Source organism: Rousettus aegyptiacus, unplaced genomic scaffold (assembly GCF_014176215.1).
Source record: "Rousettus aegyptiacus isolate mRouAeg1 unplaced genomic scaffold, mRouAeg1.p scaffold_m13_p_10, whole genome shotgun sequence".
NCBI classification, from domain to species: Eukaryota; Metazoa; Chordata; class Mammalia; order Chiroptera; family Pteropodidae; genus Rousettus; species Rousettus aegyptiacus.
The window spans coordinates 66,165,048-66,184,405 of record NW_023416285.1 but is presented as its reverse complement, the minus strand read 5'-3'; the positions used below and the strand labels follow the sequence as shown (position 1 = coordinate 66,184,405).

General features: G+C 37.5%; 1 protein-coding gene and 1 long non-coding RNA gene across 4 annotated transcripts in view; one reads left to right on the top strand and one right to left on the bottom strand.

Moving 5' to 3' along the window:
* CWH43 (cell wall biogenesis 43 C-terminal homolog) overlaps nt 1-11,047 on the top strand; it is a 40,546-nt gene extending 29,499 nt beyond the window's left edge. Inside the window, exons 12-15 of the mRNA XM_036227950.1 lie at nt 3,054-3,198; nt 6,997-7,058; nt 7,858-8,013; nt 10,868-11,047. Of these exons, the coding sequence (XP_036083843.1) occupies nt 3,054-3,198; nt 6,997-7,058; nt 7,858-8,013; nt 10,868-10,946 (442 nt within the window). The 3' untranslated portion in view covers nt 10,947-11,047. The remainder of the gene's footprint in view (nt 1-3,053; nt 3,199-6,996; nt 7,059-7,857; nt 8,014-10,867) is intronic.
* The window catches only part of LOC107513979, a 61,268-nt gene that overhangs the window by 26,511 nt on the left and 15,399 nt on the right, over nt 1-19,358 (bottom strand). The gene's annotated exons all lie outside the window — the stretch shown is intronic.

Below are 19,358 nucleotides of genomic sequence, written 5' to 3'. Positions count from 1 at the left end.
GGAAGTATAGCTTTGTCTAACTGCCTGATCACCACATCTGTAAAGCTCTCTGATGAACACCATATCCTTTATTTGCTATCTTACTTGATTTAATAATAATGACTACATCAGCGGTAACAATAGTAATTGACACTTACTGAGGAGATGTAACTCGTGGGAGGGAGGCAATGTAGTCTAAAGGTTAAGAGCATGGAATTCCAAAACCTGGAATCAGACAATATGGCTTGAATCTTAATTCAAGGAGTATCCTTCACTAATTATTTAGCTTGAGCCTCAGTTTTCTCATTTGTAAATTGGGAGCAATAATCTTGCCTATTTCATAGGGTTCATGTGAGAAATGAGATGTATTATCTCATGCAAAGTATACAAATATAGTAAGTGCTCAATTAATGCTGGCCATTATTATGAAACCAAACCAGACAACTCTAAATGTAAAGTACATCAGGCAGCTTAAGAAGAATTCATTCATCAAGCACAAATCAAGCACCTGCTGTGTCTGAAGAACAGTCCATGTCCCCACAAGTGACATGAGAAAGAATGTGCTTCAAATAATTTGTGAGACCATCATTACATATTTCATTTGCCTTGTTCTGCAATACTAAATAAAAAATTCTTACTGTGAATAAATATTTAGAGATTTTATTTTTCTAGTGATTATGGCAAGCAAGCATGAAATATCAAGAATAAATTACAGAATGCTTGTGCATGTTATTAGCTGATTCAACAAGATTTTTTAAATCACTGACTACACAAATATCTCCCTACAGCCAATAAATAGGAAATAGCAGTGTTTCTTAGAAGTCTTTAGGTACACATCACTTTTTATCCAATTTTAAGTCATTAACTGAGCCACCAGTTAATCACCATTTTTTATTTTTCTCTATCACATGCATACATGTGCGAAGGGGAAAGAGCACAGAATCTGCAGTGTGAAGGCCTGTGTTCTAGTTTTGGTTCTGCTGTAACATAACCTCAGTGAGTTTCAGTTGTCTTATCTCTGAAAATCGTATAAAATTCTTTTTCAACCCACATGATAATGTTTATAAGGCTAATCAAATATTAACAGATAAGAAAACAGAAAACGTATGTATTCTCTCTCTCTCTCTCCCTCTCTCTTATAGCCATACATATATTTTCTATTTTTCTTTTTATCACTGGATAAGATTTATCTCCTGAGAAACTATAAGACCAAATTCATAGATTATTTTCCAATAATATATTGCTAAAATATATTTATATAAAAACACTATCTCTGTTGCAGTGACTTTGGGATTTTCTGTACCTAGATTTAAATTCTAGTTCCATGTATCAGAAAGAACAGAATTCACTGCAGACTTAATGGACTACTGCCAACATGTTGGAAGGCTCAAAGGAACAGATAAGAGAGATGCTAAGGCACTCAGACACTAGTAACAGTGGGAATCATTACCATCCTTAGGGAAGGGCAGAGGAAATAGTGTTCCCAGAGGGAAATCTGGAACCGGGAAGAGAGGCCACCAGGCACGGGGAATGTAGCTACTGCCAGAGGGGCCGTGGGAGAAATGCCCTGACTTCTCTCTCCTCCAACTTTTCATGTCCTGCTGGTGCCTCCTATTGGCCAAACATAACTGGAAGTCAGCAGACAAGGGAGCCCAGGAGATGAAATCTGCAGGGGTCAGACTCCAAGGGCATAGAGAAGGGCCAAGAATGGATCTGGGGAGATGGAAAATAACATTAGGCATATTACTTAATCTTGTTTAAAAATAGAGCTAAATGCCGCCTGCCTCTCAGTTATGAGAATTCAGTATCAAAGATGTTAAACAAATGGTCATTCTTTTCACGCTTCCATTTCTTGAGATACCTTTTAATAGTACTCAGCTGTCCACACATACACATCTGAGCTTAGAACTGTCTTTAGATCCTACCTTAATGAGGTTTCTCCAATCTTCTTGGTGTTCGGGGGTCTCCCTCTATCTTCTTTTGTCATTGCTTGCTTGCTTAATCATTCATTAGCTATCTTTCTCGGTAAATGCCTGTGTTTGTTTTACTGCCTATTTGCTCTTGGATCCATTCTTGGGTTATCTTCCTCTTAGCTACACATTGCAGGGAACCACATTTTCCAGAGTTTGTTGCCTTCTGGCTTTTGGGTAGGTGTAGCCAATGGGAGGCATAATGCAAGACTGAAAGGCAGGAAGAGGGGAGAAGCCAGGGTGTTTCTCATCCTCTCTGCTTTCTCTCGTGCTTCTCACAGCAGCTGAGTGTCTTCTGTGGCCCCAGCTCCTTCCATGCAGCCTCCCCTGGAGCACCGTCTCCCACCAGCCAAGGCTAGCTTTCAGACTCTGGGAATATCATCTCCTGTTGTTTCTCTTGCTCTAGAGGTGATACTGGCTTCTGACTGTTGCTAAACTCTGATTGCCTCACTTACTCCTGTTTGGCTTCTCATCACCTAGGTAACTGATTCTCTATATTAAGTTCACTTTGTTTCAGTTTTTCTGGCTGGATCATTAAATATGATGGCCCTAGTTTTCTTCAAATAGATTGACTGTAAACCTGCCAAAAGCTTGATGAACCTGCCTAATTATTTCAGTTATATATATTGACTGTGCTTAGAATAATAAACTATCCTGTTTAGCTAGAATTTGACCAGGAGAGCTTCTTTTAGAAAGTGTTCAGTTGAGGGAGCTGAGTAGGTTACATAAGCCAGGTGTGTTCTGTGAATGTTAGGATTCTCTATCAGTCTTTAGCTGCAATACTGATTATCAGGTGTCAGATCACTGACATAATTTCTTCTGATAAAAAGTTGAACAAATGCTGTTTTTAAAATATATATTTAAACCAACTTGACTCCAAATGATTTGTGGGGGAAAATCATGTCCTTCATCAAAAGTTTGTCAACCTACTCAATTGAAGCACTATATCTGGTTCATTTGCATAACATTAAGACATTTGCCCAAGTAGGAATTATTCTGGGTTTGTGCTCTACTGAAGATATTTTTTGGGAACTTAGGTACCTGAGATGTTTAAAAAAATTGTTTTGCAAATACAAAAAATTTACATTTTTGCATTTTTCTTAGAGATGACCTAGACAGAAAACTTCAGGCTATTGCTGTTTCAAAACTACTGAAAAGTAGCTCTAATCAAGTGATATTTCTGGGCTATATTACTTCAGCACCTGGTTCCAGAGATTATCGACAGCTCATTGAACATGGCAATGTGAAGGTAATACAATCTTAAAATCTTCTTCATTTTTAAGGGGGGAAACTCACCCCCCCCCAACAACTTAATATGTATTCCAATCACCAAAAAATGTACTGACTTTAAATAACAGCAGCCATCGATTTGCTCATGTATCTGCAACTAGGACAGGGCTCAGTGGGGATAGCTCATCTCTTCTCCATGAAACTAGGTGGCTCAGCTGGGGACTGCAGATGACTTACAGGTAGCACGTTGGTGCTGGCTGTTGACCAGGAGCTCAGATGGGCTTTTGGCTTGGGGTCCTGGTTTCTATCCATGCATGGGCTACTTGGACTTTCTTGCTGCATGATGCCTAGGTTCCAAGAGTAAGTGTCCCAAGAGAACCAGGAAGAGACTGTATTGCCTCGTATTACCTAGTCTTATAAGTCATATAGTGTGACTTCTGCCATTGTTGCAGCATGCTCACATTCACGTGGAAGACATATAAGCCCCATTAAAGGGTATCAAAATCACATTATAAGAATACTGTACAGAAAGTGAGTTACTATAGCATGTTTCCAAAATATAATCTGCCTCATTATGGAAGTTAATTATGATGTCAAGAGTAAAAAGTAAAATAAAATGGCAAAGAGGCTGGTTGTTCAGCTAGACAGGGCCTCTGTAAATGATACTGCACTAGTCCTTACCTGTTCATGTCTAAAACACTTGAATTTGTCAGTGTACCCAGATATAATCATCTTTTGGGGAACTGACACAAATCAAATCCTGGAGACTGACGTATACACCAAAATGCTAACCGCATTACTTTATAACAAGAAATACAGTTGTTATATTTAGTTAAGCATCATGTAGATGTCTTGGTCCTTTACATTTTGCTTTCTACTTCATGACTTGAAATAATATCTGCAGAGGCAAAAGGTTATTCATCTTATCAAGTGTTTGGAAAGACAGGTGAAGGAGAACGGGGCATAATGAGGGGTTTCTGCATGTGACAGAAAACACAGAGTGACAGTGGCTTCAATAATAGAGAAATGTATTTCTTTTCTTTCTTTTCATTTTCTATTTTTGGCTACAGACGTCTAATCCTTTACGTAAAAGTCTGGGCAGGTGATTCAGCACTGGCATGACACTCTTGTGTCAGGAATGTGTTCCTTCTATTTGTGGTTCCACTTATATCCAACACTTGTATTTACACTTAATTGACTAGAATTTAGTCATATGGCCATAACTTGATGTGCAGGAAGTTGGGAGGTGCCATATTTAATCTTGGTACCCATATACCACTCTACTAAAAATACTACGACTTTGGAAGAAGAGCAAGACAGATATTGGGGAGATGAGTTAGTCTCTGTCACAGTGGATAAGGCAGAAAGTAGAGTCAAGATGGACTCCTGATTTTGGCTTTTGTCAGAGGATTTATGATGGTGACATTTATTATTATAGAGAATACACGAGGAAGAAGAATTTTTGCAAAGAAGATGACGAGTTCACTTTAGGCAGTGTTGAGGCATCCGTGGGATACTAATGGAGCTGTCCAGTAGGCAGCTGTATGTATGGATCTGGAATTGAGAAGGGCCATCAGGACCAGAGATATAGATTAAGGAGTTGCCACCATCTTGGTGATCATTGAAACCATGGAAGTGGATGATATTGCTTATGGAATTAGAGAAGCGCAAAAGGAAAACCAAAGAAAACCCCTGATTGAATGTGGCTATCATGGGAGTGATGGGTGAGGGAAGAGAAGGCAGATTATCTCAGAAAAGAGATTAAGGAGAGGGCAGAGAGTAAAAGGCGTAGAGAGAGTGGAATCACAGAGGCTGCATCACTCATTTACCACCATGTAACAAACCACCTCCAACCTAGTGGCTTAACACAACAATGGTTTAATATTCTTACAATTCTGTGGGTGGACTTGGTGGTTTTCTGTTCTTGCCTTTGTTCACTTGTACAGTCAGTTGATGGCTTGGCTATGACTGAGGGGACAGGTTTAAGATGGCCCCACTCACATGTCTGGGGCCTTGGTGCTGGCTGTTGGCTGGGCCTCTCTCTCCATGTGGTCTGTCATCATTGACTAGCCTCGCTGGTGCTGCATTTATCAGCTGTGTGACCTGGGGCAAGTTACATAACCTTCCCGGGCCTCAATGTCTGTATCTGTAATGTGATGATAGCAATATCCATTGTATAGTAAGGTTATTATGATGAAGTATAAGCAAACGTCTGCAAAGCCCTCAGCCTTGTATGCAGGAAGCACTCAATAAGTGGTGGCTAAAATATATGCATGATGCATGTCTGACTATGTATAAAATCAAATAAGATAAATGTGTAAGTACATGGTCTATGAAGTAAAAAGAATGTCAGACAAGATGATATTTGGCAAGTCTAAGGGAAAATTATACCCTTATAAGAGGGAATTCTCACATTGTGTGTGTATGAGTGTGTGCGTGTATGGTGTGTGTGTGTGTAAGGCATATGCATAGTGTTGGGGAAGAGGAATTTGATTTAATTTTTATTTAATCATTTCTTGGTTTCCACGATTATGGTCAGAAGCTGTATCAAGATTGGCAGTGGATTCTACCTTTTTCTATCAAGAGGTTTATTAATGCGGAGAGTGGTTTTCGTCATAAATGCTTGGATGAACAGATTTTTCTCTTTAAGAAATGAGTATTTAAGAACAGATTTTTCTCTTTAAGAAATGAGTATTTAAATTCAACAGTCTTAAAATTTGACAGTATCTTTTTAAAACCTAATAAAATAAAATAACAGTTAAGCATATTCAGCCTATTATTCCAAGTATATACAGCTAAATGACTAAATTTTTATCTTTCCAAGGCAAAGGGGAACAGTCCTTTTTTAAAATTTATTTGTTTTATCACTAAAATTTTTGTTTACATTTTAAAACATTACAATTTTTATGTATACATATATAAATGTATATATATGTGTGTGAAATAAAATAGTAAAGATTAATTAACAAGCATCCATATGTCTACCACCAAGCTTACAAAAAAATTAAGAAATAGCTAATAAATTGTGGTATATTCTTTTTGTGATTTAAAAATGTTTTAAATCAAATTTTAATAGTAAAATTGATAAATGGTCAAAAGTCAAGTATATTTTTTATTCATAGAATTTTTAAAAAGAAGAAAATGAAAACTTTTTCAGTATAAAATCTCCCTCCATGTTTAGAGTTTTCCCAATATGCTATAGAAAAAAAATGTGTATGTTCTGCTTCTTTGATGAAAAACTACCCTGGTCTCAAGCTTTCAACATCAAAAAGACTCATGATTACTCCACAAATGTGTTTATTTCCAGTGATTCAATTTAACAAACACAGACTGAGTGCCTGCCAAATGCCAGGTTTCATGCTAAGTACCAGGGAGCCAAAGTGATTAAGAATTCCTGAGCTCGGGAAGGGGAGGGCGACGACATATAAATAAATAACCATACACAGTGCAGCTGGTGTGCATCTGTAGGATGACCGATGAAGATTCTGTAAATTCTGTTTGGGGTGAGAGACTTGGAAAGCTGCAGGGAGCCAGGGACTGGATTGTAATTGTTGATTTCTCTGCCTAATTCACTCTCTAGACCATGTTCATCTTTGTACTCCGAGCCTCTAGTACAGGAGCTGGATGGGCATATGGCAGGTGCTCCAGATACATCTGTAGGATGAATAAATAATTTGGACCTTAAAGGATCAGTACGAACCAGGCAGAGAAAATAGCATGCACAAAGGCATACTTATTACTGTTGCTCACAAATTTTGTGGCAGTTCAGAATAGAGCACTGTTTTATGCTTTAAACATTCTCTTCTCTGTTTATTAGGATATTGACAGCACAGATCAAGACAGATGGTGTGAATACATTATGTATCGAGGGCTGATCAGGTGAGCATAGGTGTTTGATTTTTTTAAAAAATATATTATTACTGTGATCTTTCAGGTCTATCCTGAAGAGAAAACTTTATAGAAGCAGTTAATTAATTTTATTACTTTTTATAAACATTGATTTGGCTAATTATGCAGTTTAATATTTTTTTCAAGTCATAGTCATTATAATGATTTAAGCAGGAATAAATGGCTAAGCAAAGTAAGCTTAATTATACATAGAGGACACTATATAACCTATTAAGCATGATAAGTATGTAACTGCCAACGCATGTTAGGGATGGCACCATTTTTTGACTGCATGGTATGGTGGAAACAGCATGGACCATGGAATAAAAAAGCACTGGGCTTGAAGTCCAGCTTTGCCAGCTTCTAATCATGCAATCTTGGTAAGTTAACTAATTGTTAGAGCCACTGCTATATTGTGGTGAGGTTTCTAGGTAAATTACATTAAAAAAAATCATCCCATATCAAAAATGAGTATTTTATGTATATTCCAAAATATATTGTGAGAGGCAATTTGTATAGACAGAATATTCAATAGTATAAAAAAAAGGAGAGTAAGGTGGCCAAGCATGTTTATTTAATTAAACCTATGTGCATATTCCTTATCGATTTACATCATAAAAGTAATAGATCGATAAATATTCAGAGTAATAAATCAAGGTCATTCTAGTGATATACATAGTAGAGTAAGAAATGGGAAATTGGCTTAATAATTAAGGTGTTATCTACTAGATCTCATCAGATTTCTGAATGACAATAAAACTTTTACAAACCATTTCTATTTCTGCCACAGATTGGGTTATGCAAGGATCTCCCATGCTGAACTGAGTGACTCTGAAATTCAGATGGCCAAATTTAGGATCCCTGATGATCCCATTAATTATAGAGACAACCAGAAAGTAGTCACGGACCACAGGGAAGTTCCTGAGAAAATTCACTTCAATCCCAAGTGAGTGAGCTCCTTTATGTTGTAGGCTACAGTTATGAGGTACAGCATCTCCTCTGGGGACCTAGATATTATTCCACAGTGGGCTACGAATTATATTTGGATCTAGAGGTTTGTTCAGGTACGGGGAGCTCATGTTAAAGATGATAAAATCCTGCTTGGGTTGAAGTTATGAAGCCTGCTTTCTAGGGTAGAGAAACGTGTTGTAGTCCTAGCCTCAGGTAAGAAAGATCACATCGGTGTCATCATCACTATCACCATCACGATAGGCGATATCTGAGTGTTCCTCAGACCCTGATCTAAGTGCTTTCTTTGCGTGTTATCTCAATTAATCCTCATTGGGTTGGTATTCTTGTCATCCCCATTTTATACATAAAGGAGTTCAAGCAGAGGATCAGGAAGTAACTTCACTAGGGTTACATGGCTAGTCAGTGATGAAGCTAAGAAGTGGGTAGGAAGCCTGTTAGTGTCATTGGGTCACTGTGATCCTTAGTGCTGGCTGCACATTAGACTCTCCTGGAGAGCTTTCAGAAGCTACCACTACTTGGGCACCACCCCAGACCAATGCATCAGGACTTCTCGGCGGTCTGGGCTTTGGATTTAAAAAAAATCTTCCCAGGTTATTCTAACATGCAGGTAGGATTGAGACTATGGAGAGTGAATTGTTCATTTCCATTGCAGATATTCTACCATGTGAAATATGTTGGGTTTTGTTTAGTTTTAAATAGAGGTTATCTGAGAAATCTATTTGTAGCAAAACATGTGGTTTGGAGTATGTGCTCTTTTCTCCTCCCATGACTGGATAATGAAAGGAAATGTCTGCATAAAACCAAACCCAGAACATGTCATATATAGCATTACTAGATGTTTCTACTATTTTTACCAGCTAATAGCTATAGAAACTCCTTAGAGATCATTTTGTTTGGGGGAAAAAAAGACATTCATCCATTTTCTTTTTTTTCTTGCCTCTCCTACAATAAGAAGAAACTGGACCATAATGTAGATAATGCATGTAAGGAGAGCTATAACCAAGTCTTGATTTGCTTCCATTACTGTATTCAGTTTCACTCTTTGTAAGTGTAATGTGGTTGTGAAGAGCATCGTCTCTGGGGTCAAGCTGCCCAGTTCAAACCTTCACTTTGCCAGTGAAGAACTGGGTAACTGTGGGCAAGCTGCTTAACTTCTCTCAGCTTGAAGGCTTCATCTGCAAGGAGGGAAAAATAGCAGTGCCTACTTCCTGAGGTTATTTGAGATTCGAATGACACATACAGTTCTTAGACTAGTGCTTGGTGAATGCTCAGTAGTCAACAGCTGCAATAGCAACAATAATATTTGTAGCAGTAACAGTAGAAGTAAAATAGTTTCTCTCCTTTTGCTGATCGAGGTGATTTCTTAAATGGAACCAGATCTTGGAAGCAAAAGCTTTCCTGTTTCCTTATTCTCTATAGACCACGAGTGTAGGGAAATCCAAATAAAATATTTTTTGATAATTACAACTGCATATTGATCCAAACCAACTGTGAAGGGAGCTAGATCTGCTTTCGCATTTAGTTTAATTATGAAAATAATGGAAGTATAAGTAGAAAGCCTGCCTTAATTTAAAAATTCCTTATCAAAAAATATATACATATGAAAACTTATGAACTAGAAATAGTCAAAGAATACTAATTCACCAAAAATCCCATTCCTTAATTCAACAGATATTCATTGAGTCCCACGATGCCAGCACTGTGCTAGGCTAGGTTGTGCTAGACACCGAACACAGTGGTGAATAAGACCAAGTTTTTGTCCTAAGAAGCTTATGTTCTGGTGGGGAGATAAGCAATTCAAAAGCTATCACTAGTAATTTTTTTGAATACATCTTTGCTTTTTATATGCATATATATCACACAATTATTCCAACTGTGTAAGTGTATGAGACATATTTATGTATGTACGTATATGTTTATTCATTCTATTTATTATCCTGATTTTTTTCATCCAAATAGTATATTATGAACTTTCTTCCATAATAAAAGTATTCTTCTGAAAATACTTTTTAAATGATCGCATAATATCCCATTGTACAGATATACCAAATTCTAGCTAACCAATTTAGTTGTTTTTGCATTTATTTTTCCATTATTATAAAAAGTCTTCCAGAGACTTTTTATTATATCTTTGAGCATATCCTTGAATACCTCCTTACGACTCAATTCTAGACGTGGAACAGCAGGGTCAAAGGTTGGGCAAGTTATTAATATTCCTTATCATTGTTTTGGGATGACAAGGTAAACAGATCTTCTGTCTCCTATATTATGGAGGTTCTTTGGATATTGTGATTGCTGATGAGGAAAAGGAAGTCAAGGATTTCATTTGCTAGGTCTTAGCTTCCTTTCCAGTGCCTTTTGTAGTTCATTATACCAACCAGAGCTATGTAATTGAGTTTTTACCAGTAAAGTAAATAGTTAAGCTACAGCATATGAGCACTAGACTGAGAAGTTGAAAGTGTGCCAAAGTGGATTTTTTAAATGCATAATTGTAACATGAATAACATATCAGTTTTCATGATCTTTTAACCTGTAAAATTCGGATTTATTTTTCACCAATGTTATCAGCCAATAATTCTTAAACAGTTATGCTTTTGGAATGATCCATAACTATGGAAAGAGGACTTTGAAGGTTAAAATACATATGCCTTTCTCATATGTATGAAATATTTTTTTTTAGTTCTTCATTTGCTGTTTTATTAATTGATCATATCTCTCTTGATTTTATGACAGATAACTCACACTACAATAGGTGATGTGAAATTTTACATAAGAACATACCTTTCTGAATGGTTTGTACATGTCAATTACTTTTTTTTTTTTTTCAGATTTGGAGCCTACAAAGAAGGACACAATTATGAGAACAACCATCATTTTCATATGAGTACTCCCAAATACTTTTTATGAACTATTGAAAACAAGAATTCATTGACCACACAAAATGAAGAGATGAACGAAAGTGGGAAACTACACGGAGCCTTAATTTTGAAAAAGTATGGTATCTATGCAGTGGGAAATTCTATCAATATATAAAATATATTGCTTAACGAGATCATTTCTCCAAATTGTTTTTCTTAAATTTTTGATGAAAAAGAGAATGTGGAGTAATACAAGAAAGTTTTACTTTCTAGAAATAAAATCATTACAATGTCTCACTTTCGTAATGCTTAAAAATAAGAAATTGATTTATTGATGAACTGGAAAGAGTACTTACAAAAACCAAACAGTCTTTCCTCCCTCTTGGGACAAAGCAGGGAAAATATGTTTAAAGATTAAATCTAATTGTTAGAAGAGTAATGTGTACGTACAACTATTGCTGACTCAGGAACATCAGCATTGCCATTACCATCACCATCCTTCTTTGATCGATGGTAGAATCATCTGTCTTTTCTCCCATGTTTATATCACTCCATGGCTGTACATGCCACACTGCAGTGATGTCTAATAAGTCAGGCCACCAGCTGTCAGAGAGCACACCACAGCACACAGAAGAGTCCCATGGAGTGAATTTTCTTCCCTAGAACTAAGCAGGTAGGTGATTGGAGAATTCAAACTAATAGCACAATGCCCACAAGGAATGGTGATTTAAATGCTCTTCAGGGAGGCACATACATCTTAGAACTGGAAAGGGCCCTGAATGTTGTTTTATCTTTGAGGGCAGAGATAAAAATGACAAGAAAGAGAATTTCCAAAGGTTTTATGTCACAATCTAAGGAGGTTCCTTGGCTTTAATTAATAAACATGTTATTGAGCACATTGCTATAGGCAAAACATTATGTCCCAGTGGTGGTTTTAAAAATATGTCCACAAATGATTTGGCACTTTCTTCAATAGGTGAAACCTAATTAGCCTCTTTTTGAGTGTGGGCTAGACTTGATGACTTCTGATGAAAATAAAGTGAAAGAGATGGTATGCTACTTCCAAGCTTAGGTGATAAAAGATATTGTGGCCTCTGCCTTAGTCTCACTCTCTTGGATCTGAGAAAAGTCAGCTGCCATGTCATGAGCAGCCAGCCCTATGTAAAGGTGGTGAGAAATGAGGCCTCTTGTCAACAGCCAGGTGACTGAGCCACCTTAGACGTGGAACCTTCAGCCCCAGCCGACATCTTGACTGTAATTCATGAGACCTAAGCTCAATCATCTATCTAGCTGTTCCTAAATTCTTAACAGATAATAACTGTCATTTTAAGCCACCTAGTTTTGGGGTAATTTGCTCTGCATCACTATATGACTAATATAAACCCTTGCATTTTTCATGTTTGGGGAACTTTGAGAACCTGGCAACAACAAACATATTTACTTAGTGTCTATTATATGCATAGTACTGTGCTCAGCAGATGGTGATGATGGGAGGTGTCGCTTAACTGGAAAAGACATTGCCTTTTCCTCTGGATCCTAATCACCAAGTTTGGGAGACAGAAAGCTACAAAGACAGCTTGAATAGCAACTACTGACTATTGACCCTCTACTGAGCCAACATTATCTCCTGACAATGATACTGCAAGGTTATGTAACACAGATGCCAACTGGGATCTTCTAACCTTTCAGCTCTGGATAAGATAGCCAGAATCCCCATTCCATTTCCTTCTGAAGACCGTGTCTTCCCCAAGATTTCTGTGAATTGTGGTAGATTATGGGGCAAGGTTCACATTTTTATGGTTACCGCTCATTGATCTCCCACTGTCATATTTCAGTTCATAGATGGTCTTACACTTACATTTCTGACACTTGGATTATGCTACAATGCAAGGTAAATGCAAGGAGAGAACACACTGAATCACCTAGCCATTGCCTGGCACTCAACAGGTGCTGTGTATTTCCCAAAGTTCTGAGGAAGCAGATCTACACACAGACAGCAACTACTGCCTCTGCACTGTACCAAGCAAACATAGAACTCTCTTTGTTCCTGACTTCCTCAAAACAAAGTAAAACAAAACAGTCTCACCATGTGTTTTAGTGGGTAGCATATTTTACTGAAGATCTGTAAAGACAGAGAAGGGGTTTACATTAATAGAAACTCAGACATCTTTGGATAGATATTTAGATATTCCCTTGTTTTACAAATCTTTCATCTTCTCCAGATCACATAGTTTAGGAATCTCCCTCTTGTCTTCTCTGGTTTTCCACACCCCTGCCCCCAATTTCTGTTAATTTCTAATGCAAGTCAGATTTACTATCTCTTTTTCTTAGTCTCTGTATTCATCAAGCTCTTGAGACCTTATCTTCTATCTCAAATGGCTTATTGAAGATAGAGACTTCAATACACCTCTCAGTAAATGATAAAGTTTGAATAATAAACTTAACTTGATTAGCATACATAGAACAGAATCCCCAGTTTCTTCAAATTACTCATTTTTTCAAGTGTACATGGAATATTTTCCAAAACTGACCATATGCTGGATCAAAAAACAAGACTCAACAAATGTCAAAATATTGAATTAATATAGAGTATTTTTTCTAATGATAAACCGAGTTGTAAAAAAAAAAAATGAAAAGAATTAGAAATCTCTAAATATTGGCAATTGAATAATTAAGTAATCCATAGGTCAAAGAAGAGCTCATACTGGAAATTAGAAAATATTTTTAACTAAATAGTAATGAAAACATGGCATATCAAGAGATATAGAACCAATAGGAGATAGAGATATACATAGATATAGATAAAAATAATTTGAATAGTAATTACTTACTTGACACTGTTGAGCCAAGTGCTTTAACAATATCCTCCTGTTAAAATGCATCATCCAACCTGTATGGGTGTATCTGTGTGTCTGTGTTTACATCTGTATCTGTACCTATATTGACATCTGTGTCTGCATCTGTATCTACATCTACATCTACCTACCTACCTATCTAACTGCCCATTCACATTTCCTATTTATTCTCTGGAGAATCCAGACTAATGCAATATCAAAACTAAAAAGAATGTTAAATGAAAGGAAAATTATAGGTCAATCTCTATAATATACATGAATGCAAAATTCTTAAGCAAAATATTGGCAAAGCAAATCCACACTGTAGAAGAAGATAATACATTATGACCAAGTTAGGTTTATTCCAGGAATGCAAGGTTCGTTAGCACTTGAAAATCGACCAATGTAATTCTCCACCTCAATGATTATGTAAAACTTAATACTCATACACTTTGATAAAACTTAATATTCACTCATTATTAAAAAACAAAACAAAACCCTAGCAAACTAGGAAGAGGACATAATCTAGTAAAGTGCGTATATAAAATCTAATAGCGAACATGACAACAGTGAGTATTGAACACTTTCTTCTTGAAATCAGGTGTGAGGCATGGATGCTTGCTATGACCACTTCGTTTGATTCTGTCCTAGACATGCAATAAGGCTAGAAAAAACAATAAGTATAAGAATTGGAAAAGTAAAATTGTCATTATTTCAGACCATACAGATGTTTATATAAGAAAACCCATCAGAATGTACAAATAAGGTTTTAGATTTACTGGAAGCAGAAATCAAGTGGAAAATATCCATGGTAGGATGAACTGGAAATAAATCAGCACTCAAAAGAACTGCAAGCCTGCTTCAAGTCATCTAAGTCCTTGTTCTTTAAAGTGTGACTGTGGACCATCAGCACTGCATTAGTTAGGGTTCTCCAGAGACACAGAACCAACAGACTATACATGTAGTAAGAGATTTATTACATGGTTTCACTCATGCAATTGTGGAGGCTGAGAAGTCCTACAATCTACTGTCTGCAAGATAGAGACCCAGAAAAAACAGTGCTGTAATTCAGGCTGAGTCTGAAGGCCTGAATCCAAGAAGCCGATGGTACAGATTTCAGTCTGGGTCAGAAGGCCTGAGAACCAGCAGTGCAGAGGGCAGAAGATCTATATCCCTGCCAAAGCAATTAGGCAGGAAGGAAACAGGCCCAATTCCTCCTTCCTCCATCTTTTGTTCTATTCAGGCCCTGGATGGATTAGATAATGCCCACACATACTGAGGAGGGTGATATACTTTACTGAGTCTGGATTCAAAGAAACACCCTAATAGACACACCTAAAAATCGTGTTTCATCTGGGCACCCTCTGGCCAGCCAAGCTGACATATAAAATTAACCATCACAAGCATAGAAATCACCTGGGGGTTTGTTAAAAATGCAGAGTCTCAAGTTTTGCCTCAGTTTTACTAAATCATAACTTGCACTTTAACAAGATCCACAGGTGATGGCAGTTTGTGAGGCCCTGATCTTGGTGGATCAAAATCTCAAGCCCTGAACTGAGGTTAAGGTGATTCTGGATGCCCCATGCCCCTAGACACCTGGAAAAATAAGTAAATAAAATCCAATTAACAAAAATTGTTTTCATTCACAATGTCCAGTACACAATAAAGGATTACTGAGCACACAAGGAATAAAACACCATAAACCATGATCAGCAGAAACAACAGACAAGGGAAACAGATATATTGAGGCTTCGGGTACGGGGTTTATTAGATATAGACTATAAAAACTGTGCTTACTGTGTTCAAGGACATAAAAGCCAAGCTTGAACATTCTGTAAAGAAACAAACTATAAAAAGGAACATCAGATTTGAAAAAAAATTCTAAAATTCTCAAAAACTCTGTAACTGAAATTAATAATACAGTGGAATTGTTTAACATAAGAATAGACAAATAGCTGAAGAACTGTAAGACAGGTTAGAAGAAACTTAGAGGTAGAAATGGAAGGCTCCCAGGGAATAAGAATAAGGGGGAAATTCAAATGCATCTTTTTAATATTTGCGAAGATACTATGTTTATTTTACACAAAAATAAACACATTTAATAATCCCTTTACACCTTCATACAGTAGTGTGTTTGCGCAAGTCAGAGTTTATACCTTTCACTAGTTTTAGCAGAAAGTACATGGAGCCTCGGTATTATATAGCTCCTTTAACCTTACGATGATTATTCATTCCAGTGCAAGCATAGTAATTCAGAGCCTGTAACCTTCCTGGCCTGGCATACGCTTGCTGTTGCTGATTCCTGGGGTAAAATAAAGGCCCTGATGTTTTGGGTGGGGCGAGGGAGTGGCTGAAAAAAAATCAGTTTTCTGATTTCTGGGCTCTTCTGAGCAGAGACATTGGGCTGCCCTGGAGGAGGCGGCTAAGGTATGGTAAAGTGGGTGGGAACTTGAGGTGCACTGCTTTGGAGTCTGACAATGTAGCTGAATGTACAGTGAATACTGAACTGGTGTAATCTGTCAACCCAGCAAATACACCATGCTCTTATTTGTAAGGATTCCGAGGAAACCTATCGCTTAGAAATTAAATAAATTCTATGGAAATGTGCAGTTCTTGTTAATGATAATAACACCAGAGTTCATATTCTGTGATTTCATCTGTGATGATTGGGAGTTCTGGGTACCTAAATCCTCTTCAGTTCCAGCCTACTTTAGAAGAGAAGGTAGTGTACAGATTCCTTTGTACTGCTTCCTGGCAGAGTAAAACACTATATAAACATTTCTCTGTTTTTTGTTTTTGCCATACAGAAACTTTCTAACAATACCTCTGTAAGCCTTTTCTAACATTTCTGGCAGTTTTCCACTTAGATTTTTTTCCTTTAAAATATTTAGCTAGATAGCAAAATGTTGAATATATTTTTATTTTTTTCCCCCATATTCCTTTTAAATTTGAGAATTTAGTTGTTTGTGACGTTAGTGGAACAGGTATTACAGAATGAATGTCCATGACCCCCTCAAACCCCAATTCATATGTTGAAATCCTGACCCTGGATGTAGCACTGTGAGTAGGTGGAGCCTTGGAAAGACAATTAATTAGGTCAAGAGGGTAGCCCTATCATGAATGAGATTAGCTCCTTTGTAAGAAGAGACGCAAGAACTTTCTCTTTCTGCTCTCCATCATTCGAACGTAGTAGAAGACAGCCATCTACAAACTAGGAAAAGAGCCTTCACCAGGCACCAGATCTGCTCGCACCCCCGACTTTGTACTTCCCAGTCTCCAAAACTGTGAGAAATGTTTGCTATTTAAGACCTCCAGTCTGTAGTAATTTGTTATAACAGCCCAAGCTAAGAGAACCGGGTAACTAAAATAACCCAGTGACTCTCAGTGTGGGGTGAGGTGGAATGGTCTGTAGACTGTGGAAAGCAGAAACATGGGGAAAAGTGGAAACATTCAAATCTCTCCCTTTTTTTCAGAGGACATAGTGTTAACGGCCGATGTCTCCTCCAATCTGGAGACCAGACTCTCCCCTGCTTGTTCTCCAACCAATTTTTTACTTAGTGGAATCTGGTGATTTGAGAGATGCATTCCCATGCTTCCTATTTCTCATTTTTTTTAAAAAAATTATAGTACATTTTTTAGATGATCAGATGGATTCAGGGGACAATGAAAGAGAAAAAGAAGAAGAAAAAGTGCTTATCTGCTGTATCGTGGAGTGGTGAATTTATTTTATTTTATATAGTTGAGTCAGTAGCTATTTTGATTTCCATGTATTTTGCAAGCATCCAATTATTTTAGCCATAGCTTCCTATGAGCTAATAATGCATTCTCTCTTTGTTAGATTACCTTAATCTGTACTAAGGGGCTCTAGAAGAGTTAACGCCTTGAGCTGACTTCATTATGTGAGCAGCTAATAGGAGCACTAACATGGTTAAGTAATTTCAGAATACAGGCATTACATAAGACTCTAGAATAGAAACCACTTAGTCAAACACTGATTGGTAATATTAATAATCAGACACCCTTAATAAACTATAATTTCCCCTACATATAATTTTTAGGCATAAGAGGTGAATCATAAAAGAATATGCCTATTTCGGAATCCAGAATCCATAATCATAGGGATGAAAAGGAACCTAGAGATCACATAAATCAGCGCTCCTGCTTTGCAGTTGAGAAACTGAATTTAAATCCACTAGATGATATATACAAGAACAGCTAAATAATAGAGAAGCTGGAACAAGAATACAGTTTTCTTTCCCTGTTCCAGCATTCCTCCTTCCACATGATATTGCCTCATAAAATTTGGCGGGGGAAGCATTTCCAGGATATATCATGAGGCTCTGATAGATAGTCCAAACCTCTACACCATAAAAACTGATGTCCCAAATTGAGTTATGTCCGTCTGTCTTACGCGTGTCTCAAATCCCCTCAGCCCTGGTCTCAGCACCTTCCTGGGACAGAATCTGATCTTTCACCTGCATTTATGTTCCTCCTTCCCTTCTCCTTCCCCTCAAGCTCTGGCGTAGGGCTGAACCTCCCATGGAGATTCTGTCCCAACCGCTTCTTTGTCCTTATTTCTCCCACTCACTTTGTTAGTCCTAGTATCAGCAACTAGCTGGAAGTTCTACCTCTCCCATTTTGTGAGGTTCCCTGACCAGAGGGAGCCCATGCCCACTCGCTGGCTAACTGTGTCACTGACAGATTGCTTGGCTGGCTGGTTGGCTCTTAGAGTTTGTCCCTCTCACTTTCCCTCCCTCTTCTACTCCTGCAATGTCATTCTCTTCTTTTGCATTTATTTGTTAAATTAAAAAAAATTATATAAGTTTCAGGTATACAGCATTATAATTTAACATCTGCCCTTCCCTTCTTAAGGAGGTGGGACCTTGCCTATGCAGGAGGCTAGAGCATTAGAGACTCAAGATCTCTCTTGTGTCTAGGGACATTTAGCTCCCTCTACCCACAGCTGGACTCCTTCTTTGAGGTGGGGGTCTACCTCTGTCCTCGCTTCAGTTCTACTGACTAATTTGAAGGATTAGGCTAATGATGTCCAAACATTACAATGTGTGCCACCATATCAGTAAAAAAAAAAAAAAAAAAAAAAAGAATTTGTGCATGCACTCTCAATATACTTGCTTATAACTTACATACATGTACTACTTTACATCCACATATCAGATATAGGTAAAGCTTAATTTATTTTTGAATAAAAAGAGATATAAATAGAAGTTATGGATGGGATAAGTAGGGGTTTCATAATAGTAATAATAATGGTTTTTTGAGCACTTACTCTATGCCAAGCACAGTACAAAGCCTTTACATAAAAAGTTCCACTGACTTTTTGCAGGAGCTCATGTGGTAGGCACTACCGACTCATTTTATTTTCAAAGAAACTGAGGCTTAGAGATGCTCTGTGGCTACTAGCAAGAGGCAGGGCAGAATCAAAGCTAGAGCTCTTTGACTTGAAGCGTGTCTTAGTCACCAGGCCATGCTGCTTGAGGGAAGAGAGCAAACATTTGTTGAATGCTGGGAACGGGGATGCAGTGCCCTCTGAAAGCCGCCATCCTACTGGGCTCTGACATCCTGTGGGCCCCCTAGATCTGACTGAAAAGGGTTTGATAAGGTTGAGT